We start from the raw sequence: 27,269 nt of genomic DNA on the forward strand, positions 1-27,269 counted from the left end.
CATTGTTGAGCCGTGCTTGACGCTCGATGGAGGCTAGCCTTTCCTCCATTGCAGACATTCCCGCACCTACCCGCGACACTATCTCAGAGATGCCTTCACGTCCCTGCGACACTATCTCGGAGATACCCTCCTGTACCTGTGCCACCATTCCCCTCATGCAGGAGTTGGACTCCTCCATCCTCTGCGCGATTGTGGAGAGTGCATGTGGCACCTGTTCCAGCACCTCGGCAATGTGCTGCTGCCCCTCGATGACTTTCCTTTTCACGGCTGGCCCCCAGGGTTCAGCATCTGGGTCCAGCTGAGCAGAGCCTGGAGAAGAGTGCTCCCAACGACGCGGACTCTCCACAGCTGCCCCTGCCACCAGGGTCTGCTCGTGCTCACATGTGCGTGGTGACTCACCATGTGCAAGCCCAACTACGTGAGGACGGGGACCCACCAAGGTGTGTGTATCTGCACTGGTGGATGCATGGCTTGGATGTGATAATGGACCCTCAGAGACCGGCAGGTCCTCTGAGGAATCGCCCTCCATGGTCACGGCGCTCGCAGATGGGCCTGCAAGAGAACAGAAAGCAATATTAGGCACGTGGACAGATGTTGAGGTGCTGCAGATGCCAAGTGATGCTAAGATCATTTGCTATCATGAGTGCTGAGTGTTATCTTTCTGTCACCGACCGCTTATGCAATCCCAGCCTTGGCATCCACCACGGACAGGCACTCCAGCGTGTGGCTGATCTCCAATGCCTGCTGCTCTGCGTCTGTTAGTGCCATCTGGTGTGGCGGGCCCCCTCCGATCCTTGCCCTCTCCCGGGCGTTCTGGTATCTCTTCTCCTATCAAAGCAAAACACAGAGGCGTGATTGAGTGATGGCTGCATAGTGACCCGCTGCATGCATTGGTGTGGGTGGGGTTGAGCGTCAGGGAGATGCATGGGAGGGTGCGTGTGCAACATAGCCATGATATTGTATGAGGATTGGGTTGTGTGGTAGAGTTTGAATGGGGACAGGGGCGGTGAGTACGTGCAGGCAAGGTGAGGATGATAGTTGACTGGATGTGAGGAGCGATGCGAGAGCGTTGTGGTGGCAGCGCAGAAGGGGTTGTGTGGTGGTGGAGGTGATGTGGAAGACAGAGTGTGAGAGAATGCGTAAGTATACTCACTTTGGCTGACCTGGTTAGGTTATTAAATCTCTTCCTGCACTGGACCCAGGTTCGTGGCACACTGCCGCTGCTGGTGACCTCCTTGGCCACCTCCAGCCAGGCCTTCTTCGTGGTGGAGGGAGGGCACTTCCTCCCATCGGATGGGAAAAGGATTTCCCTCCTCCTCCTCACCCCATCCAGCAGCACCTGGAGTGAGGAGTCCAAAAATCTTGGGGCAGCCTTTCCTCTGGCCTGTTCCATTGTTCAGAATTGGTTGTTTGCTGAAGGAGGAGCATTGGTGGACTGCCCCCTTGAATAGGACACCACCAGCTGACAGACTTTGCTGCGTATGCGCAGTCCGCCCGCTGCACAGCTTTTCAGCGCGAAACCCAGAAGCACAGGTAAGTGGCTCCAATTAGCCTGCGTTTCCGTGCGGAGCACACTGATTTCACCGGGCGCGTTACCCACGCGTCCAGTCGACCCCCCCGCTGAGAACCCGCCGCCCTCCTAATATCGGGCCATTTGTGTCCTCATCGCAACTTACTTTTCCACCTATCTTTGTATCATCAGCAAATTTGGCCACAAGACACTCTGTTCCTTCATCCAAGTCATTGATATATATTGTAAATAGTTGAGGCCCCAGCACTGAGCCCTGCGGCCCCCCACTAGTTACAGATTGCCATTTTGAAAATGACCATTTTATCCCGACTCTTTGTTTTCTGTTAGTTAGCCAATCTTCTATCCACGCCAGTATATTACCCCCAACACCATGAGCTCTTATCTTGTGCAGTAATCTTTTATGTGGCACCTTATCGAATGCCTTTTGGAAATCCAAATATACTGCATCCATTGGTTCCCCTTTATCCACCCTGCCTGTTACTTCCTCAAAGAACTCTAATAAATTTGTCAGACATGATTTCCCCTTCATAAAACCATTGTAAACAATTTTACAACACCAAGTTATAGTCCAGCAATTTTATTTTAAATTCACAAGCTTTCGGAGGCTTCCCCCTTCGTCACCTGTTGTAAAATTGTTTACAATTGTCAACCCCAGTCCATCACCGGCATCTCCACATCATTCATAAAACCATGTTGACTCTCCTTGATTGTATTATGAGTCTCCAAATGTCCTGCTACTACTTCCTTAATAATGGATTCTAGCATTTTCCCAATGACAGATGTTAGGCTAACTGGTCTATAGTTACCTGCTTTCTGTCTCACTCCCTTCTTGAATAGTAGTGTTACGTTTGTGGTTTTCCAATCCCCTGGGACCTTTCCAGAATCGAGTGAATTCTGGAAGATTACAACCAATGCATCCACTATCTCTGTAGCCACTTCCTTCAAGACCCTCGGATGCAAGCCATCAGGTCCAGGAGACTTGTCAGCCTTTAGACCCATTAGTTTACCTAGTACTTTTTCTCTCGTGATAGTGATTGTTTTTAGTTCCTCCCTCCCCTTTGCCGCTTGATTTTCGACTATTATTGGTATATTATTAGTGTCTTCCACTGTGAAGACAGATACAAAATATCTGTTCAATTCCTCTGCCATTTCCTTGTTTTCCATTATTATTTCCCCAGTCTCATCCTCTAAGGGACCAATGTTTACTTTAGCTGGCTTCCTTTTTATATCCTTGTCGAAGCTTTTACTGTCAGTTTTAATATTTCTTGCTAGTTTACTCTCATAATTTATTTTCTCCCTCTTTATTATTCTTTTTGTCATCCTTTGCTGGTTTTTAAAGTTTCCCAATCTTCGGGCTTACCAGTAATCTTTGCCATGTTGTATGCTTTTTCTTTTAACCCGATACCATCCTTTACTTCCTTCGTTAGCCATGGTTGGTTCACCCTTTTTGTGCAGTCTTTCCTCCTCAGGGGGATATATTTTTGTTGTTGACAGGGTCGGGTTCAACCATCTGCCACTCATTGTCTAGGCTCACACAAGGCGTGCGGCTCATACTAAAGAGTGGTCACTTGGGTGAGTTGTTAGAGTTGTCCCCTCACCGTAAATAACTCAGCATTTTCAAACACACGCCAAGAGTTCTTCCACAGCACCTCCCAAACCTGTGACCTCCACCATCTAGAAGAACAAGGACAGCAGGTTCATGGGAACACCGCCACCTCCAAGCTCCCCTCCAAGTCACACACCATCCTGACTTGGACACATATTGTCGTTTCTTCATCGTCGCTGGGTCAAAATCCTACCTTCACCACATGGACTGCAGCGGTTCAAGAAGAAGGCCCACCACTTTCTCAAGGGCAACTAGGGATGGACAATAAATGCTGGCCTTGCCAGCGACACCTGCATCCCCAGAATGAATTTTAAAAGGTATGTTGAATTCAATTTCATAACTTGCCATCTGTGTGGATTGAACTCACAACCTCCGGGTTGCTAAAACAGTGCCATCCTCACAGCTGTATCAAACAGCGAGACAGTTCCTGGTCAAAAAAAGGCATGTTGCGCATTTGAAAGCCAATCGATGTGGCATCCTGGTTGTAAAACCTGGATTAACTTTGTTATTGTTGGATCGAGGCAACATTAAAAAGACAGACAATTAATTTTGAAACAGTAGCGCGCACAAACACACACACAGGCAAATATGTAAAAGATATTCCCGGAAGCCAAGTCTCAACTTGTTTGACAGGAAGGAGGAGGCGCAGGGGAAATCCAGAACTGCTCTCCGAGTCCAAAATAGCAGCAGCAAGTCGCGCAGTGGGATCAGACCGAGAGACAGAGACCAGTGACCAGCAGCAATGGTGAGTGAAGTATTAACCTGACCCTCACGCCGATTGTGTCTGCCTCTGGCACCTCCGGATCGCGCTATTATTTCTAAGTATGGTCAAAAAGAAACTGAAAGTACAAAAATCACAGGCACTCGGGGCCAGTTTAAAGGACGATCGAGATGATCGACAGTTTTTTTTAAAATTCTGGACTTACTTCCAGCTCTCCCGGACAGCTCCTGCTCCGAGGACTATCGGCTTTGACCTTTGTGTATTCGCTTCAGTGCTGGAAGTTGCTCGCTAACCTGAGCTGATAATACGCCTCCTCCCTGCACCCCGAAAATAAACAAACAAAAACTGATCACAGTGTCAGCTGTGGCTCAGTGGGCAGCACTCTGGTCTCTGAGTTTGAAGGTTGTGGGTTGAAGTCCTGCTCCAGAGACTTGAGCACATAATGCAGGCTGATACTCGGAGGGAGTGCTGCACTGTTGGAAGCACCCTCTTTCGGCTGAGACATTAAACCGAGGCCCCATCTGTCGGGTGGATGGGAAAGATCCCATGGCACTATTCAAAGACGAGCAGGGTAGTTCTCTCTGGTGTCCTGGCCCATATTTATCCCTCAACCAACTTCACTAAAACAGATTATCTGACTGCTGTTTGTGGGACCTTGCTGTGTGCAAATTGACTGCCACATTTCCTACATTACAACAGTGACTACACTTCAAAAGTATTACTTTGGTTGTAAAGCGCTTTGTGTCATCCTGAGGTCATGAAAGGCGCTATATAAATGCAAGTCTTACTTTTACTGCCCAGATAAAACTGCTCAGGGGTGGGAGCATTTAAAGAGAGACCGACAGGGAGACTGGACTGCCCTAATGCTGCAGGACTGCTTCAGTGTCCCTGGGCTTGCTCGGGAGTGGAAAATCAGGTACCCCTGATCACCATTCAGTGAGCCAGACAGGAAAGTTCATGCATGTGTCATTTGGTGGAGAACAGGATTGGGTTTGGCTGCCACGCCCCCCCCCCCCCCACCATGGTTGGCTGGCCAGCCAACACCCGTTGTCTGATCTCACACATGAAGAACAGGCACTTGGGTGGCCGTCACCTATGGAACAGTACCCCAGTGACAGGCAGTCACCTGGGCATAGAATGTCAGTTTGTTCAATAATTTGCTGATTTTTAAATGCTCTGCGAATTCAATCATTTCTGTACTTTAACAGCTGCAATAACAGGATGTGCTGTTTTGCTTTATGACGGGAAAGATGAAAGGATTAATTTATATTGTCTTGTGCAATGAGTTAAAAACACCAGTATTGTCAGTTGTTGTCACAAGGATTTCAGTAAATAGACAGGTACAAGTAGGAAATGTTTACGCAGTCACATTTCAGTTGATTTTTCACTAGGATTAATGTAACGGTGAGTCCAGTAAAATTAATTACCTGAACTGTAAAAGAGCCCAGCAGGATATTTCCAGATTCTATCTTTCCAAACTTGGGCTTTGCCTGGATTTGAGTTGGATAACACTCGGGTGAAATATTGGTGGGGACAGGTCTGTCACTGGGGTAGGAGCAATTGGAGGGGTTGAATTCAGGCAGTAAGCAAATTGCACAACACTGGAGTGTGTTGGTTTAAGTGTGGCTTTTCCTAAGGTGCTTTGACACTAATACTCGAAACAGTGTGAACTGATTTGATGATTTTGCAAAAAAACAGTTCAATGAAAAACCGAGAATACTGGAAATCAAAAATAAGTAAAAACAGAAAATGCTGGAAATGCAGTGCAGGTTGATCAACATCTGGAAGACAGAGATAGAGCAGTGTTCTGGGTGGGGTCCTTTTTCAGAACTCAGGTCTGATGAAGGATCTCAGCCAAAACATCCTGACTTTTCTCTTTTGGATGATTATTGACCTATTGTGCATTTCCAATGTTTTCTGTTTTTATTTCTGTAATCAATTATATTGTTCAACTGATTATCATTAAAAGCTTTAGTGTTGGTAATAGTATGACTGAGGGCTTGTTGATTTCAGAGTCTGTTACCTTGATGTGATGCATAGAAATCTGCTAAGGATCCCTTGTAGTACTGACATTGCCCATTAATCATTATTTAAAAAAAGGAAAGAAAAAGACCCATGTCATCTTTTGGGAGACTTTTAAAGGTTGGTCAGTTCCCATCTGGAATACTGCATTCAGTTTTGGGCACTGAACCTCTGCCCAGTTGAAAATAAATCCTTGACTGCTTTCACTGCCCTGCCACTTCTCTTTAAACAGCGTCTGTGGTGCATAAGCTGACACAGGCACAATGGGGGAATTTTAAGCTCCAAGAATGTGTGGGTTGGGGTCGGGTGGGAAGTAAAAATTGCAGAAATTTCAAGTGGGCCCACTTCCGGGTTTAAGGGAGACAGGTTGGAGGGCAACCAACCCGCTCTCAGGCGGGACGGTCAGTGAAATTTTTTAAGGTGGCTGGGCGCCTCCATTTTAGTAACATTTTTATTTTTAACCCATGGAGGCCGGGTTTCCGGGGCTGTGGGAATCCCGACAGGTAAAGGAGGCGAGAAGGGCCGGATCCATGAGGTTAGTGCACTTACAGCACTGCTTGTGGGCCAGGGGGAGCAGGAGTGCTTCCCCCGCCACCCCCCTCCCAAGCTAACCTGTTTACACACCACGTGATCGGACGCCGCGATGCCCAACTCTCACCACCACACCCGCAATCTCTGACTGCTCACCCCCCTGCAATATCCGACATCCCTCCTAACGAAGCCCGACTTCCCCCTCCACGATGTCCGAATTACCTCCCCGCAATGTCCGACCCCCCCCCCACCCCACGATCGGCCCCGATCCAAACCCCGAAGACCCTGACCTCTCCCCGGCCCCACCATCCAAACCCCGAAGACCCCAATCGCTCCCTGGTTGCTTTAGCGTCCGAGAGGCAGCTAGCCTGTCCATCTGGCTGGCTGTCGGGCGCAAAACCTGATGAAAAAATTTAAAAGATATCCTACCATCAAAACTGTCATGACATGCAGGAAACCCTTTCTTCCAGGTTTCCCATCCGAAAATCTTCCCCCCTGCTCTCTTCCCGGCTCCAAATAAATATTGGGGCCAATAACTCTGGTGTCTTGTCCTAAACCAAAACTTTGTGCTGTGCAAAAATTGTTATGCGTTTTAAGATAAAACCAAAGAAATTCCAGCCAAGGTTACAGCACCCTAAAGCAACTTAATAATGAGTGACTTTGAATTAGGACAAAAAACAAATAGAAAGTTGTAGCTCGATCTCCTCAAAAATGCAATGCTCACTTACAAGAGTAATTTGAGACAGAAAAGATAAAGATATATTTGGAGTAAAAAGACTCAAAACATAGCTTTCTTCATAGTGAACAATTTTGAATCAGTGCTGTCAATTCCCTTCATAATCTTGAAAACTTCAATTCGATCATCTCAAAGACTCCTTCTTATGTTCCCTGTTTAATTCCTTGTACTGGAGTGATGATGGAAGCCTCAGATTTCCATGATTCCCTGAATTCGCAGTCTCAGCTGCGTGTTTTTTTTTGGAGGGAGGAGTTGTTTCCTTGGGGGAGAGAATGAAGATCATTCCCTTTCATCTTACCATGGACTTTCTAGGCTCTTTCTGAACCTCTTATTGTGATTTGATTTCTTGTAGGGTACGAATAATTCAGATATAATTAACAACATTCATAAACAAGTGGATGATGTCATGGAGGTCATGGTTGTAAATGTTGGAAAAGTTAAGGATCGAGGAGGCAAATTGGAAGCTCTGGATGACAGAGCTGAACAGCTGCTGGAAGCCGTGAGTAACTCTTTCTGTATTTATGTTGGAATATCTGCTTGCTTCTGCAACTTCATTTCGATAAATTCATCACAAGCAACTAAAAACCCATTAATTTTACTTCAATCCATGCGAAATAATAGAATTAATTGTCAGGAGTGAATTTGAGGATTATCTGTATAATTAACAGTCGTTAGTAAACTGCAGTCAACATTGATTCACACAATCCTTCCTTGACTTCTTTGCAAAAGTGACAATCTGAGTGGACTGTGGTAAACCCTGGACTTCCAAAAGGCCTTTGGTAAAGTTCCACACCAAAGGCTATTACTTATGCTGAAAGCTGTTTTGATTCAGGGTGAATCTTGGGAATGGATAAGAAATTGGCCGTAAGGTGAAAAACAACAGGTTCTTTCAGAGAAGTTGGGGCTTAAATTCAACATAGTTGCACCTGCTTTATGGGCTTCAAAGATTTTCAACTTGATTTCAGCTGAAGTGAAAATGGGCGGTTTCTACAACAGGCAGCTGATCCACAGTGGGCAGTAATTTGAAAATCTAATCCAAAATGTCCAACCAATGCAGAGCAGCAATCAACACACCCAATAGAATGTTGAACTGTATAGGCAAAACAGTCGAATAAAAGTCCGAGATCAAACTGTACAGTGATCTGGTCAGGCCGCACCTTGAGTATGGTGTACAGCTCGAGTCACCGAGACACAAGGAAGATATTCAGGCATTGAAGCCAGTCCGACCTGAAACGTTAACTCTGTTTCTTTCTCCACAGATGCTGCCTCACTTGCTGAGCTTTTCCAGCATTTTCTGTTTTTATTTCAGATTTTCAGCATCTGCAGTATTTTGCTTTTGTAATTATCTGTGATGCTGACTTGTGTTCAGTGTCTATCAGAAAAATTCCACTTTTGCTCCAGATCTCAGCTGGAGTGGGAATAAGGATGCTGCAAGTGACCTTAGTGCCCCTGGGTTAGGGAAAAGAAAATCAGCCAGGGTTCCCATTCCTAATCATTACCAGTGACTCTTGCTAGAAAGTGTGTGTCTTTGGACATTAGAAGAAAACATCAATGCCCCCACAGTCAAGTAAAGAAAGAACCTGCATTTATATAGTGCCTTTCACGGCCTCAGGATGTCACAAAGCATTTTATAACCAATGAAATACTTTTGAAGTGTACTCACTGTTGCAATGTAGGAAACGCGGCAGACAATTTGTGCACAGCAAGGTGGCAATGAGATAAATGTCCAGATTACCTGTTTTAGTGATTTTGGTTGAGGGATAAATATTGGCCAGGACACCGGGAAACCTCCCCTGCTCTTCTTCCAACAGTGTCATGGCATCTTTTACATTTACTTAAGAGGGTAGACGTGGCCTTGGTTTATCATCTCATCCGAAGGATGGAACCTCCCATAGTGCAGCACTCCCTCAGTACTGGCACTGGGAGTGTCAGCCTAGATTATGTGCTCAGGTCCTTGGAGTGGGATTTGAACCTACGACCTTCTGACTCAGAGGCGAGATTGCTACCATGAACCAAGGCTGACAAGTAGCTTGTCGATATTCACTGTCCAGAGTCTCTCGTGGCCAATTGGATGAGGTTGTAGAGGGTTAGTGTACTAAATGCTCCTTGGCTGATTTTCCTCTGTACGCCCCATCTACTCCATGCTTTACATCCAAATGCTAAACAGGAAAATCTGCTTCCATGAATCTTGATCTTCTTCATAAGCATTGTATGTCGAATTTTATGAAATATTTTGTGAAAATCCAAGTCTGTATGTATTAGACAGTCCCTGTCAGCCACCTCAATGTGAGACATCACCTGGTACTGTTCTTGTGGTCTACGCTCTCTTCACTTGAACAATGAGTTTCAGAATTTCAAATAGTTCATGTCAGTAATCAAGTTTGGGGATTTCAGTGAGTGCTAATGCTGTGTGTTCATCTTTACAGGGTAAAGTTTTTCAGAAGACCACAAAAGAAGTAGCTCAGCAAGAAAAGTTTAAAAACATGAAATGGAAAATCATTATGGGAGTGGGAGTTGGTCTTCTTATCCTCCTCCTCATCATCATAGTGATCGTTTTCGCGATTCCATCTTCAAAGCCAGAGGCTTCAGCAACTCGTTCCACGACTGTGGAAGGATCGCAATGAAGATTTGTTCAGCAATAACCATTGTGATCTGGACTGCTGATTACTTTGTAAAGTTAAGAAAAATCACAGTTGATTATCATCAATTGTTGCTGAGCCAACTCATACACTAGGTGGTTCTAACTGTGGTACTTAGAAGTTAGGAACAAAACATCTACGGAGTAGCAATTGATATTGTTAACACATTTTTATTGCATTTTTTAATTATTTTGTTGTCCATCCATTGCAAAAAATATAATTCAGTGCAGCTTTACTTTATATTTGAAATAATATATGGGATTTTTATCAAGATGGGGCCTGTCAGATGCTTCAGTTTTGCTGTATTAGGCCTTGAAGCTGGTCTCTGACACCACCGGTGTGGAGAGAGCTCACCCCTGCGTATACTGACAGCTTAACACCACTCCAATCAGTAAAATCGGGTACGGTAGCGTGGTGGTTATGGTACTAACAACCCAGAGGTCGTGAGTCCTATCCTACCATAACAAGTTGTAAAATTGAATTCAACAAAAACTGGTAGTTTGTGGGCTGGCTCCAGAAAAATGACCATGAAAGCAGCTGGATTATGGTAAAATCCCAACTGATTCAGAAAGGGAATCTGCTGACCCTACCTGGTCTGTCCCACATTATATGGTTGACTCTTAATGTCCTCTGAAGCAAGCCAGGGAATACTACAGATGGTTAATAAATGAGGACTTGCCACATCCTTCGAACAAATAAAAATAAAAATCATGATTTGGATTTTTGTAGTGTAATTGTAGCAGGAGTCTGGTTATCTGAGAAATGATTTGAATCAGTTGGATTGAAGTATAAGAATATCCACAAATATTGTCTTTGCTTGTTTAAAGTTCCCCTTTAATAATACAGACTAGGAGGGTCCCAGGTATAATCCCAACTCTGTACTGATGTCGCAGTGCAGCACACTAAAACTGGCTTCAGCATCCTAGGCTAGAGATGCAAGGGGGGAAAAATCAGCTGGAGTTCCTGTTTCTGCAACTGGCCTGTTGGAAAGTGCATGTATGTGTGTATGTTGTGGGAAAAGGATTAAACTTGTCTGGCTCACACATGAAGATTTTTAAAGGGGGCCTACATTGTCCACGCTGACATATGAAGAATGGCCACTCAAGTGAGGTACCAGAGTGCAGCTAGCCCCTGCGGGATTGTATTCTCACAAGAGTCAGCGCCTCCAGAAAAGCAGGAGAGAAAACTGGAAGAAGAATGAAAATGTCACCTTTTACACCAAGTCATTTGTTAATTCCTCAACCAGCTTCTTGGAATGTGCGAAACACAGCAACAAATTCAAATCTATCTGACAAAGTAGAGAAAGCTTGCAGTTTAATTGAGCAGGAGAAAATTGGCAAGGAAAAAAAATGTTTGGTATTCACAGTGAGTGGTATTCAGCTGAGTGCCTCCAAGCTCTGCCAGGTCTGATAGAAGTACTCAGTCTCCTTTTTTAGATTGATTCGCACTCCTCTCTATTCTCAGTCAGCCAGAGACATGGAATTCTACAGGGCTGTCATCAGTCACCACACCACCACCACCCCCCACAAATAAAAAAATAGAAAATGCACTTTACAGGATCGGATAGGTCTCCCCAATGATCCATCTCTTCCCCCCTCTCTTTAAACAACTTTATAAAATTTATGATTTGTCTTTGAGAAGTACCAAATAACTCCATCTTGCCCGCAAGTGTGATCATGACTTTCCTGTTAAATACGCCACCAATACTCCCTGCCTAACATACATATAAAGAGAGAAAGCTTACCCATGGTTGTGAAGTGTGACCAGTGCCTGATGAATCGCAGCTCAGTGAAGGAGTCTGTGCCAACAGGAGAGGAGGGGAGAAAGCTGCAGGAGAGAAGAGAAACAAAGATGAAGTAGCAAAACATTCCCTTCCTGAATAAATAGTCACAGAAGTGAAGTACCTTGAGAATTTGTAAAATCAAATGCAATGTATCAAACATGCTTTCAAAGTGAAAATGAGTTAAGTGTAATGTACTGAAACTGATTGCTATATCAGATATGCTGCAATTGAAAAGATTTTTATTCCCATGGATATAGTAAAATAAAGAGCTCAAAGGAAAATGATGTACTTGATTCAGTTAGAATTGTAATACTTGCAGAAAATGTTTCATTTGTTTTTCCACATCAGAGAATAATGTTTTAAACTTATTTTACTTTTATGCACTCTTCCTCCTCACTGCAACCCCACTGTGTTGAATTGAAGACTTATCATATCGTGTCCTGCTGTCTAATTAATTCTTTCCCAGAATCTTAAAACTGTGGCATTCTTCATCTCCCTCAGTCTTCCCTTCCTCCTACAACCGACAACCTAATATGGCATCATCTAATTACTACTTCCAGATTCAACTCATTTCTTTTACTCCTACTCTTTACAGGTGGTGATGTCCTGTACGATGGGCCTTGGTCTTTCACCGAGGTCTCTCAACAATGGGAAAAAGAAAATCACCCAGCTCCTACATTGTCCTTCTTGGTCAGGAAGGCAACATTGTCTGACCGATAGACTTTTCGCAGGTGCTGACAGTTTCAATATCATGAGGTATTTTGGAAAAAAGCCAGTGGAGGAAGGAACCACTTTACTTTGGGCAGTATTTCCTGTTTCCCTCAGAGACTCCTGACTCATTCAGTCCAACTGCTACTTAAGAGCCTGGTGCTTTTGCAATTGTCGCTTCTGAGTCACACTGTGACTATATTTAATCATCGCTATGGTGATTTTTAAAGGGGGCCTCATACAGAAGGTTTCAGTTCGTGATTTGGTGTCAGAACTGGCAGGGTGTCCCTTGACCTCAAACTGACTGGCTGACCATCATTGCCACCAAGAGTTGGTGGTCAATCTGCTTCTTGACCTCCTCAGTGGCCCCTGTGACCGTCCCCAAGTAGGTGCTACATATCATCAGGCCTGATACACTCTCCCCTCAAAACAGGAAGGTGCCACAGCCCCTGCTAAATACTTCTCTACTCAGTATGACTTAGATGAGGATTTGATCTGGCTTACACCGAGCAAAGAAATATTGATCAAGAAGTAATGTAAAGAACAGTGGAAATCCCATGGGCTGGGAGAAATATAAAGAACAGCAAAGGGATACAAAGAAAGTAGTTATAACTGCAAAAAGGGAATACGAGAAAAAACTTGCGAGGGATATCAAGGACAACACTAAAGGTTTTTAAAAGTATATTAAGAGAAAGAGGGTGGCTAAGGGTAATGTGTGTTCCTTAAAGACAGATGCAGATGATATTGTAATTGAAAATGAGCAAATGGCAGGCTTGCTAAATAGTTACTTTGCATCAGACTTTTCAGGAGAGAAAGAGGATAAAGTTCCAGAGATTAGAGGAAAACTAAAACCAAATCAAGGGGAAGAAATAACTAGATTTAATATAAATAGAAAAATGGTAATGGAGAAAATAATGATACTACAAAGATAAATAAATCTCCAGTACCTGATATTTTCCACCCCAGGGTATTAAGAAAAGTAGGTGAGGAAACTGTACGTGCTCGAGTTATGGTCTTCCAAAACGCTCTTGATTCAGGAATCGTCCCCCTGGATTGGAAAATTGCCAGTGTCACTCCATTATTTAAAAAGGGTAGGAGAGATAAACTAGGTCCTTATAGGCCTATAAGTCTAACGTCTGTTGTGGGGAAGTTACTAGAATCTGTATTTAGGGACAAAGTGACTGAGTACTTGGACAAACATAGGAACATAGGAATATAGGAACAGGAGTAGGCCATTCAGCCCCTCGAGCCTGCTCCGCCATTTGATAAGATCATGGCTGATCTGTGATCTAACTCCATATACCTGCCTTTGGTTCATATCCCTTAATACCTTTGGTTGCCAAAAAGCTATCTATCTCAGATTTAAATTTAGCAATTGAGCGAGTATCAATTGCCATTTGCGGAAGAGAGTTCCAAACTTCTACCACCCTTTGTGTGTAGAAATGTTTCCCAACTTCACTCCTGAAAGTCCTGGCTCGAATTTTTAGGCTATGTCCCCTAGTCCTACACACCCCAACCAGCGGAAATAGTTTCTCTCTATCTACCCTATCAGTTCCCCTTAATATCTTATAAACTTCGATCAGATCGCCTCTTAACCTTCAAAACTCTGGAGAATACAACCCCAATTTGTGTAATCTCGCCTCGTAACTTAACCCTTGAAGTCTGGGTATCATTCTAGTAAACCTACGCTGCACTCCCTCCAAGGCCAATATGTCCTTCCGAAGGTGTGGAGCCCAGAACTGCTCACAGTACTCCAGGTGCGGTCTAACCAGGGTTTTGTATAGCTGCAGCATAACTTCTGCCCCCTTGTACTCTAGTCCTCTAGATATAAAGGCCAGCATTCCATTAGCCTTATTGATTATTTTCTGCACCTGTTCATGACACTTCAATGATCTATGTACCTGAACCCAAGTCCCTTTGGACATCCACTGTTTTTAACTTTTTACCATTTAGAAAGTACCCTGTTCTATCCTATTTTTATCCAAAGTGGATGACCTCACATTTGCCTACATTGAATTCCATTCACCTAATCTACCAATATCGCTTTGTAATTTTATATTTTCATCTACACTGCTCACAATGCCACCAATCTTTGTGTCATCGGCAAACTTAAATATGAGACTTTCTATGCCTTCATCTAAGTCGTTAATAAATAATGTGAAAAATTGAGGCCCCAAGACAGATCCCTGCGGGACTCCACTAGTCACATCCTGCCAATGTGAGTACCTACCCATTATCGCCTTTCACTCAGCTAACTTCCTAACCAAGTCCGTACTTTTCCCTCGATTCCATGGGCTTCTATCTGAGCTAACAGTCTCTTATGTGGGACCTTATCAAATGCCTTCTGGAAGTCCATATAAATAACATCCATTCCCCTGTCCACTACTTCAGTCACCTCTTCAAAAAATTCAATCAGGTTTGTCAGGCACGACCTACCTTTCACAAATCCATGCTGGCTCTCTCTGATTAACTGAAAATTCTCGAGGTGTTCAGTCACCCTATCCTTAATTATAGACTCCAGCATTTTCCCCAAAACAGATGTTTGGCTAACTGGTCTATAATCCCCTGGTTTCCGTCTCTCTCCTTCCTTAAAAACATGAACTGATCAGAGGGAGCTGGATGGATTTGTAAAGGGTAAATCGTGTCTCACAAACCTCGTTGAATTTTTTGAGAAAGTAACTAAAGTGGTAGATAAGGGACTGTAATTCTGGACTTCGAACAAGGCATTCGAAAAGGTTCCACACAAGAGACTGTTAACAAAAATGAGAGCGCATGGAATTGGAGGTAACCTATTGACATGGGTAGGGAATTGGTTAGGAGGTAAAAGACAAAGAGTATGGATAATGGGTATGTACTCCGATTGGCAGGATGTGACTTGTGGTGTCCCCCAGGCCTCAGCTTTTCACTGTATTTATAATTGACTTAGACAAAGGGATAGACAGCCATATGTCCAAGTTTGCTGATGACACTAAGTTAGATGGCATCGTAAATAGTGTAGATGAGAGCAGAAAATTGAAAGATTATGTAAGTGGGAAAAACTGTGGCAAATGGTGTTTAAAGTGGGGAAGTGTGAGGTCATCCAATGTAGACTGAAGAAAGATAGATCAGAGTAGTTTCCAAATGGTAAGAAGTGAGATTTAGGGGTCCATGTACAGAAATCACTAAAAGCTAGTGGAAAGGTACAAAAAAATCATTAAAAAGGCTAATGGAATGTTGGCCTTTATCTCAAGGGGGCTGGAATCCAAAGGGGTAGATGTTATGTCACAGTTATATAAAGCTCTGGTCAGACCCATCTGGAGTACTGTGTTCAGTTCTGGACACCGTGCTTCTGGAAGGATATATTGGCCTTGGAAGGGGTGCAGTGCAGATTCCCCAGAATGATACCAGGACTAAAAGGGTTAAATTATGAGGCCAGGTTGCATAGACTTGGCTTGCATTCCCTTGAGTCTAAAAGATTAAGGGGTGATCTAATTGAGATGTTTAAGATGATTGAAGGATTTGATAAGATAGAGAGAAACTATTTCTTCTGGTGGAGGAGTCCAGAATAAGGAGGCACAGGGCTCGATGTTAGCAGGGCTGCGGGTTCGCGGCGGGGGGGCTATTGGGCGCGTGGGTAACACGCCCGGTGAAATTAGTCTGCCCCCCACATGATCGCAGCCTAATTGGATTCACTTACCTGGTCTTCCGGGTTCCCCACTGCTGATCTGCGCATCGGGCGGACTGCGCATGCGCAGTAAGCTCTGTCAGCTGGAGGAGCTCTATTTTTTTTTATTCGTTCACGGGGTGTGGGCGTCGCTGGCGAGGCCAGCATTTATTGCCCATCCCTAATTGCCCTCGAGAAGGTGGTGGTGAGCCGCCTTCTTAAACCGCTGCAGTCCGTGTGGTGACGGTTCTCCCACAGTGCTGTTAGGAAGGGAGTTCCAGGATTTTGACCCAGCGACAATGAAGGAACGGCGATATATTTCCAAGTCGGGATGGTGTGTGACTTGTAGGGGAACGTGCAGTTGGTGTTGTTCCCATGCGCCTGCTGCTCTTGTCCTTCTAGGTGGTAGAGGTCGCGGGTTTGGGAGGTGCTGTCGAAGGCCTATTTAAAGGGGCAGTCCTCCATTGACAGATGCTGCAACAAATAGAAAAAATTACAGCATGGAGCAGCCCAGGAAGAAGGCTGCTCCCAGTTTAATGATGCCTCACTCCAGGTGTCATTAGATGGGGTGAGGAGGAGGGGGAGGACAGAGATCTTCCCTCCGGCGGGCGGGAGGAAGCGGCCTGCCTCTGCCACCAGGAAGGCCTGGCTCGAGGTGGCAGAGGAGGTCACCTGCACCACCAACATATCGCCCACCTGCATACAGTGCATGAGGCGCTCCAATGACCTAAGTAGGTCAGCCAAAGTGAGTACACTTACTCATTCCCCTACACTCCATCTGCCACATCACCGCCCCCACCCCACATCTCCTTCTGCACTGCCAACACTACTCTGTCACATTACTCCTCACACCCACTCAAAGCTCATCCTCATCTTACCTGCACTTACTCACCTCGCCAGTACTCATCCCGCCACTACCACTCAACCCAATCCTCATACAATCTCATGGCTCTATCTCGTACTCACCCTCTCCTGCATCTCTTTCACAGTCAGCCTCACTCAACCTGCCACTACCTGTGCTGCAGCCACAGGGCATGCATCACATATGTGCAGTAGGCAGCGTAAGGCAAACGTGTCGTGAGCATGAAGGGGATGCACAAGGGTGTTTGAGGGTTTGTCATGGTTTTTACTTATGTTGAATTTCTGACCAACTCACATTACATATTATATTGGCACCACTACTGCCATGTCTTTGCGAATCCTGTCTGGTTTGTGCAATAATGCCCTTTCCTGAGGATTACAATGAAGACTCACAACTGATGACACCCATTGTGTCACTGCAGAGTGGTGTAGGTGTATTTGCAGGGCTCTTTTGTGCAGACGACTGAGAGATGTCGGCGATGTCCCCGGTGGCACCCTGGAAGGATGCGGAGGAGAAGTTGTTGAGGGCAGTGGTGACTTTGACAGCGACAGGTAAGAGGATGGTGCTCGGGCCAACCGGGAGCAGCTCGGCATGAAGGAGGCTGCAGATGTCCACGACTACATGTCGAGTGACTCTGAGCCTCCGTGTGCACTGCTGCTCAGAGAGATCCAGGAAGCTGAGCCTCGGTCTGTGGACCCTGTGGCGAGGGTAGTGCCCTCTGCAACGCATCTCTCTCTGCGGTTGCCCTCCCTCCTGCTGTGCAGGTGGATGTGTCACAGCACTCTGTTGTGGAGCTGCACGTGTCAGAGGTGAGACGGCGTGGCCGGCGAGGCTGGTGATGCTGTTCGCCCTCCGAGGAGGTCAAGACTGCAGCTACGGCGGCCCCCATTCAGAAGATGTACATCTGAGGGGGTCTGCAAGGTAGGTACATGTCTCTGGACCCCAGGGTAAGTGTGCAAGTTGGTGAATTTTCTTGTCAGGAGGAGGGTGGTGGAGGCCAAACTTCGTCCCAAGTGACAGAGTGGCCTCCTGCAATGAGTGAGGGTCTCCCCCTGATGATCCGGATTCTTTCCCCTCAGTCTGGTTCAGTAAAAACTGAAGTCGAATACATTTTAAAGTTCATCACAACTTTAATAGCAGAGTTCTTAGTCTGCAGCATGGATTTGGACTCCTGATAGAGTCCCTCTATGCTGGCAGAGCAAGAACAAGAAACATACAGAAATCCACACGTTTTTATACAAATCAATAGGGTTGGAACATACTTAACGAGGGTCAACACCAATCATAAGCCGGGCATAGGTTGCCATGTGAGGTTACATTATTTCCGGCCAATCATAAATCGTCCATGTGCTGATCATGCTGCTGTTAGACATCAAAGGGGATACTTCCTCACCTTCCAACTTGGAATGTTCTTCCCTGTCCCTTCTGTTCCTTATCTCCCAACCTGGAATGTCTTTCAACTTTGGCTAAGCTCGTTACCTATATTGATCTGCCATAAACATGGAGACATTCAGACCAGTCCTTGAATCACATCAAAGACTCTACATTGCTAAGACCATGCAAACCTGCTGACTACGCAAACATATGGCCCAGCAGGAGGCCAGGCCACCTGTACCAATCTCAGTTACTAACTAATTAACCCTTTCTAACCATTTTGCATTCTGCTTCTTTGCCACGTAGACATTTTAATATTTTACTGAAAACTGACCACGTAGGGATTCTCACCCCCACCACCTGTCAAATGGACCTTTGCAGCTGCCACAGGCTGACAGCTGCAACACGTCGATTTGAACTGGGAGTGTTTCCTCCAGTATGGGAAACAGTCCCAGTTGTCTATAAAATCCCACCCCTCCTCACATAATCCCTTAATCAGGTCAGTTAATGACCTGAAATAGCACAATAAATACTTTCAAGTGGCATCCCGCTGGCTTTAATTGCCTGCGGGATTCCCACATGCGGGGGCTGCGCGCGCACGTCGGCGCGTCAGTGGGGAACCCGGAAGTGGGCGGGTTGGAGCCGGGCTCCGGACCCGCTCCGGGATTCCCCGATTTTCGGAGCCCCCCGCCAGGAACGCACCCGATAGCGGGTGCTAAAATGAAGCCCATAATCTTAAAATTAGAGCTAGGCAGTTCAAGGGTGATGTCAGGAAGCACTTCTTCTCACAAAGGATCGTAGAGATCTGGAACTCTCTCCCGCAAAAGGCTGTGGGTGCTGGGTAAATTGAAACTTTCAAGACTGAGATCAATAGATTTTTATTAGGCAAGGGTATTAAGGGATACGGAACCAAGGCGGGTAGATGGAGTTGAAGTACAGATCAGCCATGATCTAATTGAACGGTGGAACATGCTCGAGGGGCTGATTGGCCTACACCTGTTCCGATATTCCGATGTTCCTATGAACAGGGACTATGGTACCTTCAGTCTGTGGTGCTGAACGTGTGCCAGTGGTCATTGTTATTCGTTACCAACTATCTACTCGCTCATTTTGCATTCACCACGCACTATGGTTGCAAATGTGCTGGGTGTCCTCCAGTGTCTTTCCCAAGAGGCCATTCTTCATTTGGCGGGTATCACACCCCAGCCTGATCTTGTCCTCATCTTAAGTTCACAAGCGCAGGAATCACTGAACAGTGATTAGCAACAGGAACAATACCTAATATTTTATCTCCGTCCTTACACAAGAGATTCTGGGTTCAATTGTTGAACCCCAACTGCCACGCCGGCTGAGATCAGACTGGGGCCTATACTCTCTGGAGTTTAGAAGAATGAGAGGTGATCTCATTGAAACATATAAGATTCTGAGGGGGCTTGACAGGGTGGATTCCGAGAGGTTATTTCCCCTGGCTGGAGAGTCTAGAACTAGAGGGCACAGTCGCAGGATAAGGGGTCGGCCATTTGAGACTGAGATGAGGAGAAATTTCTTCACTCAGAGGGTTGTGAATCTTTGGAATTCTCTACTCCAGAGAGCTGCGGATGCTCAGTCATTGAATATATTCAAGGCTGAGATCGATAGATTTTTGGACTCGAGGGGAATCAAGGGATATGGGGATCGAGCGGGAAAGTGGAGTTGAGGTCGAAGATCAGCCATGATCTTATTGAATGGCGGAGCAGACTCGAGGAGCCGTATGGCCTACTCCTGCTCCTATTTCTCATGTTCTTGTTTGAGGAAATCTAACCTGGGACCTTGTGGCTCCACGGGGTTCAGTTAGTTGCGCACTGTTTTTGCCAACTGAACTATTAGAAAAGGAAAATAGCTGACATCCAAGGGATGAATGACAGATGAGTCCATGTACTGGGGGTACGCATGACTGGCCTTCACATCAACCTTGACTGTACATTATTCTGCCTTTCATTTGTTTTCCCCCCCCCCCCGCCCCCCCCACCTTTGTATATTGGGCTCTGAGAGTTCAGGAACAGTTACTCATGTGTGTTACACTCCTTGGTGGGTGAACAATGGAGCAGTAAATTTAAGTTACCCTGTTCTCCTGGCTACAGAAAGAGTGTGTGAATGTGCCTTGTATTGTACAGAATGTATTAGAAGATATATACCGTGTTTTGTATTGTAATAATGGGATCACAGTGTGTACAATCAGTATTGTATTGTTTTGAATTGTAATTGTGATATTTACATTGAACTGTGTGTATCTTTAAATTTTATGAAATAAAGTATATTGTGAAATGAAAAATAACGTTTTTAAAAATTTGCACAGATGGGGTTGTAACCAGGAGGAAGTGACTGTTGATAGGGACAAGGTCATTGCAGCCATGATTTCCTCAGTGATGACTCCAATGCCAGGAGCTGTGAGTTTACCTTTTTCAAGAAATCATACAATAGGTTTATGTGTTCTTGAGGCAAACTGTAAATCTGTTGTTGGGAACATCGCCAATAGTTAGGATGTAACTTGATGTTTCGAATGTGCCAAATTTTATTGTGCACTTAGTTACTGTTAATAAGATACTTTGATATAACACTCTTTCCTATAATTTTGAATGATTATTTTGCTAATTTTCATCTCTCCTCTCTTCCTGCTGGCTTCCACTGGTGTTGACTGCGTTTTCATCCTCCACCGAATGGGCCATTCTTCATGTGTGAGTGGGGGATCCCAGCCAAGCTCAATCCTGTCCTTTCTTGGTCACCCCATATGCATGCTTTGCAGCATGGTGATCAGGAGTGGGAACCCTGACTCATTCCATAGCCCAGGAGTGCTGAGGACAATTTCAGCCCCCTCTACATCCACCCTGATGTGGAGATGCCGGTGATGGACTGGGGTTGACAATTGTAAACAATTTTACAACACCAAGTTATAGTCCAGCAATTTTATTTTAAATTCACAAGCTTTCGGAGGCTTCCTCCTTCGTCAGGTTTTCACATCGTTCACCTGACGAAGGAGGAAGCCTCCGAAAGCTTGTGAATTTAAAATAAAATTGCTGGACTATAACTTGGTGTTGTAAAATTGTTTACAATACATCCACCCTGGCTGAGATCAGCAAACTCAGAACAGCTGGCATCTTTTCTGTATTCTGTTAACGATCGCGTATTTACGTGTAACAGTTTGGTGTGTTACAGTCGCACAAGCCACAGACATGATGTTACAAACGTGCAATAAAAAAAAGGAAACATTTTTTAAAAAAGAATTCACCATGACTGTAGCAGTCCAGTGGATAGCGTTGCTACAGTGAAGAGTTGTTTAATGAGCAACACCACTCTGAATAAACAAACTTCAAGAGTCAACATCCTTCAAGTAAATACTTCCACAGCGGAAATGTATTATCAATGGTGGCTGTGGCCTGGACAGGCTGGGCAATGAAGAGTATCTCTCTGACAGTAGCTGTAAATATCACTGTAAGTGCTAAAGGCGGTGCAGGCAACATCCTGTCTCCTGAAGACTTTTTCTTTAATTCTACTTGTGTTGGCCAAAGTTGCAAAAGTCGCAGAAACTGCCTGAGACCTTGTCCAAGTAACCATTTCCTATGCATGCGCCTGGACAACATGTGTCAGCAGGCTATTTGACTGAAGAGGGCATCACAGCCAAGTTTGATCCTGTCCTTACCTGACTTCTGCACATGCACTCTCTCCAGCAAGGGCAGCTGGGGCGCAATCATGACATGGAAATCTGGCTGATTGAACTCCTCCCTAGCCCAGGGGCCGTGAGGCCAAATGTGGCGCTCCCGCTACTGGTGCTCTGGCCGAAATCAGCCAACTCAGCACAGAGCAGGGATGAGATCTTCCTGGTCTGTTTTGCAAATGCACTTACCCAATGAATCATCAGGAGGAAATTTTAAAAGATTTACTAAATCAAAAGGCTTGGTAATGCCTCAAAGTGATCGAGAGGAGGTTTGAGTAAAGGGAAGGCAACCCTGCTGAGTCAGGTCGAAGCAGTTGCTGTGGTTTAATTCCTGGTTCTGATATTATTTGTGATAATTAGAAAGCTCAGCACATGTGCTTCCCAAAGGGGAAGTGTTTTGGTTAAACTGAGATACATTGTTACTGGTCACTCTCTCGGAATGATTAACCTCAAATCACAAAAACACACTAAACCTTGGAAATTCACATTCTCTTTCACTGATTGGAAAAGAAGAAGCAGAAAGAATTTTGAAACCAATCCCTCCTCCCAGCAACTCACGATGGGATCCAAAGATTTGTTTTTATGCGATGTAAATGCAATCTGTTTGGCCATTTTACTTACCTTTGGATTTATTTAATAGAATTCCTCCCTCGTGCTTCTCTGCTCACTAACACAAGGTAAAATCATTTAAAATTCCCATCTGGCACTGTGCGCTTCTAAATAAGTAGCCATCACTGAGCTTTCCATCAAACCTATGTTTGTGATTACCTAGTTTTCGTTCATCGATCTACGTGTTATAGTTCATAGCTTGTCCTCTAACTCAGGGATTTGTTCTCTCCCCATTCTGTTCCTTAACCTTCCCCCTGACAATGATCTCTTCATTGGCCAACCCAACGGTGTCAGCCATAGCTCAGTGCTAGCACTCTTGCCTCTGAGTCAGAAGATTATAGGTTCAAGGCCCAATCCAGAGACTTGAGCACATAATCTAAGCTGACACTTCAGTGCAGTACTGAGGGAGTGCTGCACTGTCAGAGGTGCTGTCTTTCGGATGAGACGTTAAAACAAGGCCTGGTCTGCCCGCTCTTATTGGATCTTATTGGACTATTTGAAGAAGACCGGGGGGTTAGAATCATAGAATCATAGAAGTTTACAACATGGAAACAGGCCCTTCGGCCCAACATGTCCATGTCGCCCAGTTTATACCACTAAGCTAGTCCCAATTGCCTGCACTTGGCCCATACCCATCTTACCCATGCAACTGTCCAAATGCTTTTTAAAAGACAAAATTGTACCCGCCTCTACTACTGCCTCTGGCAGCTCGTTCCAGACACTCACCACCCTTTGAGTGAAAAAATTGCCCCTCTGGACCCATCTCTTGTGGTTCCGCACATAGATGACCTTGTTGATCCTTAAGAGGCCCTACTCTCTCCCTAGTTACTTTTTTGCCCTTTATGTATTTGTAGAAGCTCTTTGGATTCTCCTTTGCCTTATCTGCCAAAGCAATCTCATGTCCCCTTTTTGCCCTCCTGATTTCTCTCTTAACTCTACTCCGGCAATCTCTATACTCTTCAAGGGATCCACTTGATCCCAGTTGTCTATGCATGTCATATGCCTCCGTCTTCTTTTTGACTAGGGCCTCAATCTCCTGAGTCATCCAAGGTTCCCTACTTCTACCAGCCTTGCCCTTCACTTTATAAGGAATGTGCTTACCCTGAACCCTGGTTAACACACTTTTGAAAGCCTCCCACTTACCAGACGTCCCTTTGCCTGCCAACAGACTCTCCCAATCAACTTCTGAAAGTTCCTGTCTGATACCATCAAAATTGGCCTTTCCCCAATTTAGAATTTTAACTTTTGGGCCAGACCTATCATTCTCCATAGCTATCTTAAAACTAATGGAATTATGATCACTGGTCCCAAAGTGATCCCTCACTAACACTTCTGTCACCTGCCCTTCCTTATTTCCCAAGAGGAGGTCAAGTTTTGCCCCCTCTCTAGTCGGGCCATCCACATACTGAATGAGAAATTCCTCCTGAATACACTCAACAAATTTCTCTCCATCCAAGCCCCGAATGCTATGGCTGTCCCAGTCAATGTTGGGAAAGTTAAAGTCCCCTACTATTACCACCCTATTTTTCTTGCAGCTGTCTGTAATCTCCTTACATATTTGCTCCTCAATTTCCCGTTGACTATTTGGGGGTCTGTAGTACAATCCTATCAAAGTGATCTCTCCCTTCTTATTTTTCAGTTCTACCCATATGGACTCAGTGGGCGAACCCTCGGATATATCCCCTCTCACTACTGCCGTGATGTTCTCCCTAATCAAGAACGCAACTCCCCCTCCTCTCTTACCTCCTGCTCTATCTTTCCTATAGCATCTGTACCCTGGAACATTGAGCTGCCAGTCCTGCCCCTCCCTTAGCCATGTTTCAGTAATAGCTATAACATCCCAGTCCCATGTACCCATCCATGCCCTGAGTTCATCTGCCTTGCCCATCAGACTTTTTGCATTGAAATAAATGCAGTTTAATCTAGACTTCCCTTGGTCTTTGCCCTGCTTTCTCAGACCATCTGTCCGGTCATGTTTTGTACACTCTCCCTTACTGCCTTTTGTTTCTGTCACCACTTCACTTCCCACTGACTTCCTGCATCGGTTCCCATCCCCCTGCCACATTAATTTAAACCCTCCCCAACAGCACTAGCAAACACTCCCCCTATGACATTGGTTCCAGTCCTGCCCAGATGCAGACCGTCCAATTTGTACTGGTCCCACCTCCCCCAGAACCGGTTCCAATGGCCCAACTGCTCCTCGACACCAGTTCTTCTGCAACCCACTGTTCAGTGGAGGTGACTGAGCTGACTTCTCCCAGAATGCCCCTCTGTCTCCTCTGCTCCTGCTGTCCCAGCCAAAACTTATCCCTCAACCAATATCACTAAAAAATCAGATTATCTGGTCATAACCTCATTGCTGGGACCCTGCTGTGCACAAATTGGCTACCGCGTTTCCTACATTACAACAGTGACTGCACTTCAAAAAGTACTCCATTGGCTGTAAGGTGCTTTGGGATGTCCCGAGGTCATGAAAGGCATTATATTATTGCAAGTTTTTTCTTTCTATCAGTCCCTTTGCTGATGATACCACTTTAGCTCAGCGCCCTTCAGATTAGAAACCCTCACCGTACACAACTCCATTCCTCTCAGTGCAATGGCTCAATTTTGGAGTGCAATCCCATTGCAGCAAGCGATGAATGAGGCCCGAGGCAGGACCATGGCAAAATGGTCTGCCTGCCTCATTTGCTTATTACTGGAGAGCTGTAGGCCCCAGTCACAGCAACTTGCCGGTTCCAGAGGCCAGCTAGATCAGCTGGCTCAAATGCCAGAGGGGAGGCAATCAGGAGGGAGGGTCAGGCAGCAGTTGCACACTGATTTAATGTGAAGTTCTAGACCACCTATTTCTACCATTGAAAAATTGCTACCTTTGCCTCTATCTCATCCCCATCACTACTGAAACCTTCCGATCTGCACTCCTCACTCAAGGTTTGATGTATCCAATGCTGTCATTGGCAACATCTCAAGTCCCATCCTGCAGATGCAGAACTCTGAACCCTTCATCCTATCCCACACAAAGTTCCAATCGCCTGTTACCAGGATCCTCATTCACCTCCACTGGCATCCTGCCCATTAACATGTCCATTCCAAAATCCTTGTTGTCATTTTTAAACTCTTCCAGGGTCCTGCCCCATTCTCCCTCTTTAATCTTCTCCAGCCTCTTGTCCCAGCTCTGGTCTGTGATGTGTCCCCTTCCCTCCTCTGCTCCACCATCAGTGGTTGCTGCAAAATTAGTAAAGTCTAATCCCGTGCCATGAGCTTTTGCTTCTTCAGCTTCTTCTGGGAAACCTTTTTCTTCTGAACAACTTCCTCCTCTGGTTTTGGAACAATCTGCTCCTTCTCGGTGAGGATCATCTCTATGTGGCATGGAGAACTCATGTATGGGTTGATACGACCATGGGCACGGTAGGTCCGGCGGCGCATCTTAGGAGCCTTATTCACTTGAATGTGCTCAATCACTAGGGAATCCACATCCAGACCCTTGAGTTCAGCATTGCTCTCTGCATTCTTCAGCATGTGCAGCAGGAACTCTGCGCTCTTTTTAGGCCAACGGCCTGGTGTCCAGCCCCAGGCCTTAGCTTGAGCACACCTGCCAACTCCACCATTGTAGCGTCGGAAAGGGACACACTGCCTCTTGACTACAACATCCTTCAGGAACTTGGTTGCTTTTCGGATGTGCATACCTTTGATGGTCTGGGCAGTCTCACGAGTATTCTTGAAGTGTACTCGCAAGTTGGAACCCCTTGCCTTGCATGATTTGGTGGGGTTCTCCGGGTCTAATGAGTAGCGGACCATTTTCAGAGAACTCAGGCCGCCAACAAGAAGAGCATCATCAGTGATAGCCTTCAGCCACCAAGCCTCTTCTCTCTGGAACTCTCCTCTCACTCCCCTCACCTCGCTGCCTCTCTCCCCACCTTCAAAAGTCTCTTTGAAGCCCAATTACCGGACTGTGTTTTTGGTCATGTCTTCTAACTTGGCTTGCACTTCCCTCTCAGTTTCGTGAGGCAAAACTCTCCAAAATGAATCCGAATTTTTTTTTTAAATTCACAAAGCTTTTAGGGAACAGAACCAAACAAAAGAGTACTCAGATAGACAAAAGATGAGATTTATGACCTGAGATCACCTGGAGTACTGCATACTATATTGGATGCTGTGATATAAGAGGACTATCCAGGCTCTAGAAACAATGCAGAGGAGAGTAACAAAGCTTTAAGGAATGGCTTGATAAACTAAGACTCTTCAGCCTTGAAAAGATGTCTAAAAAGGGGACCTTACAGAAGTATACATGATGGTATAATACAATACAGGTTATTGGAGAATAAACCTACTTTCAGATACACCAGGGCAGCAGGCCAGGTGGGCACAGCTCAGGTAGTGTACTGGTTATGCTACTGGGCTAGTAATCCAGAGGCTTGGACTAATAATCCAGAGAACATAAATTCAAATCCCACTGTGGCATTTTAAGAATTTAAACTGAGTTTTAAAAAATTGGAAATAAAAAGCTGGCATCAGTAAAAGTGACCATGAAGCTGTTGGATTATCATTAAAAACTCAACAGTTTCACTAATGTCCTTTAAGGAAGGAAACCTGCTGTCATTATCCAATCGCACACCGAAGTGGTTGACTTTTAACTGCCCTCTGAGGTAATCTAGCAAGCTAGTTGTATCAAACTGCTTCAAAGAATCAACAGGGATGGCAACGGTTAAAGAAGAAGGCCCTTCACCACCTTCTCAGGGCAACTAGGGATGGGCAACGAATGCTGGCCTTGCCCATATCCTGAGAATGAATATAAAAAAAGGTCATTTAGCACAGA

At 45.3% G+C, this 27,269-nt stretch overlaps 3 protein-coding genes across 3 annotated transcripts in view; 1 reads left to right on the plus strand and 2 right to left on the minus strand.

The window, feature by feature from the left end:
* ggcx (gamma-glutamyl carboxylase) overlaps positions 1–4,178 on the minus strand; it is a 78,004-nt gene extending 73,826 nt beyond the window's left edge. The window contains exon 1 of the mRNA XM_068001299.1: positions 4,064–4,178. The gene's annotated coding sequence lies outside the window, so the exon portion shown is untranslated. The remainder of the gene's footprint in view (positions 1–4,063) is intronic.
* Positions 3,748–11,853, plus strand: LOC137335837 (vesicle-associated membrane protein 5-like). Its single transcript, XM_068001300.1, has 3 exons — positions 3,748–3,882; positions 7,500–7,646; positions 9,574–11,853. Exons 1-3 carry the CDS (start codon positions 3,880–3,882, stop codon positions 9,769–9,771), a joined length of 348 nt encoding a protein of 115 aa, XP_067857401.1. The 5' UTR covers positions 3,748–3,879; the 3' UTR covers positions 9,772–11,853.
* Positions 11,854–25,685: 13,832 nt separating this feature from the next.
* Positions 25,686–26,279, minus strand: LOC137336151 (large ribosomal subunit protein uL22). The gene has a single exon (XM_068001632.1). It carries the CDS (start codon positions 26,249–26,251, stop codon positions 25,697–25,699), a length of 555 nt encoding a protein of 184 aa, XP_067857733.1. The 5' UTR covers positions 26,252–26,279; the 3' UTR covers positions 25,686–25,696.
* Positions 26,280–27,269: the final 990 nt, after the last annotated feature.

The sequence above is a fragment of the Heptranchias perlo genome, chromosome 20 (assembly GCF_035084215.1).
Source record: "Heptranchias perlo isolate sHepPer1 chromosome 20, sHepPer1.hap1, whole genome shotgun sequence".
Lineage (NCBI taxonomy): Eukaryota > Metazoa > Chordata > Chondrichthyes > Hexanchiformes > Hexanchidae > Heptranchias > Heptranchias perlo.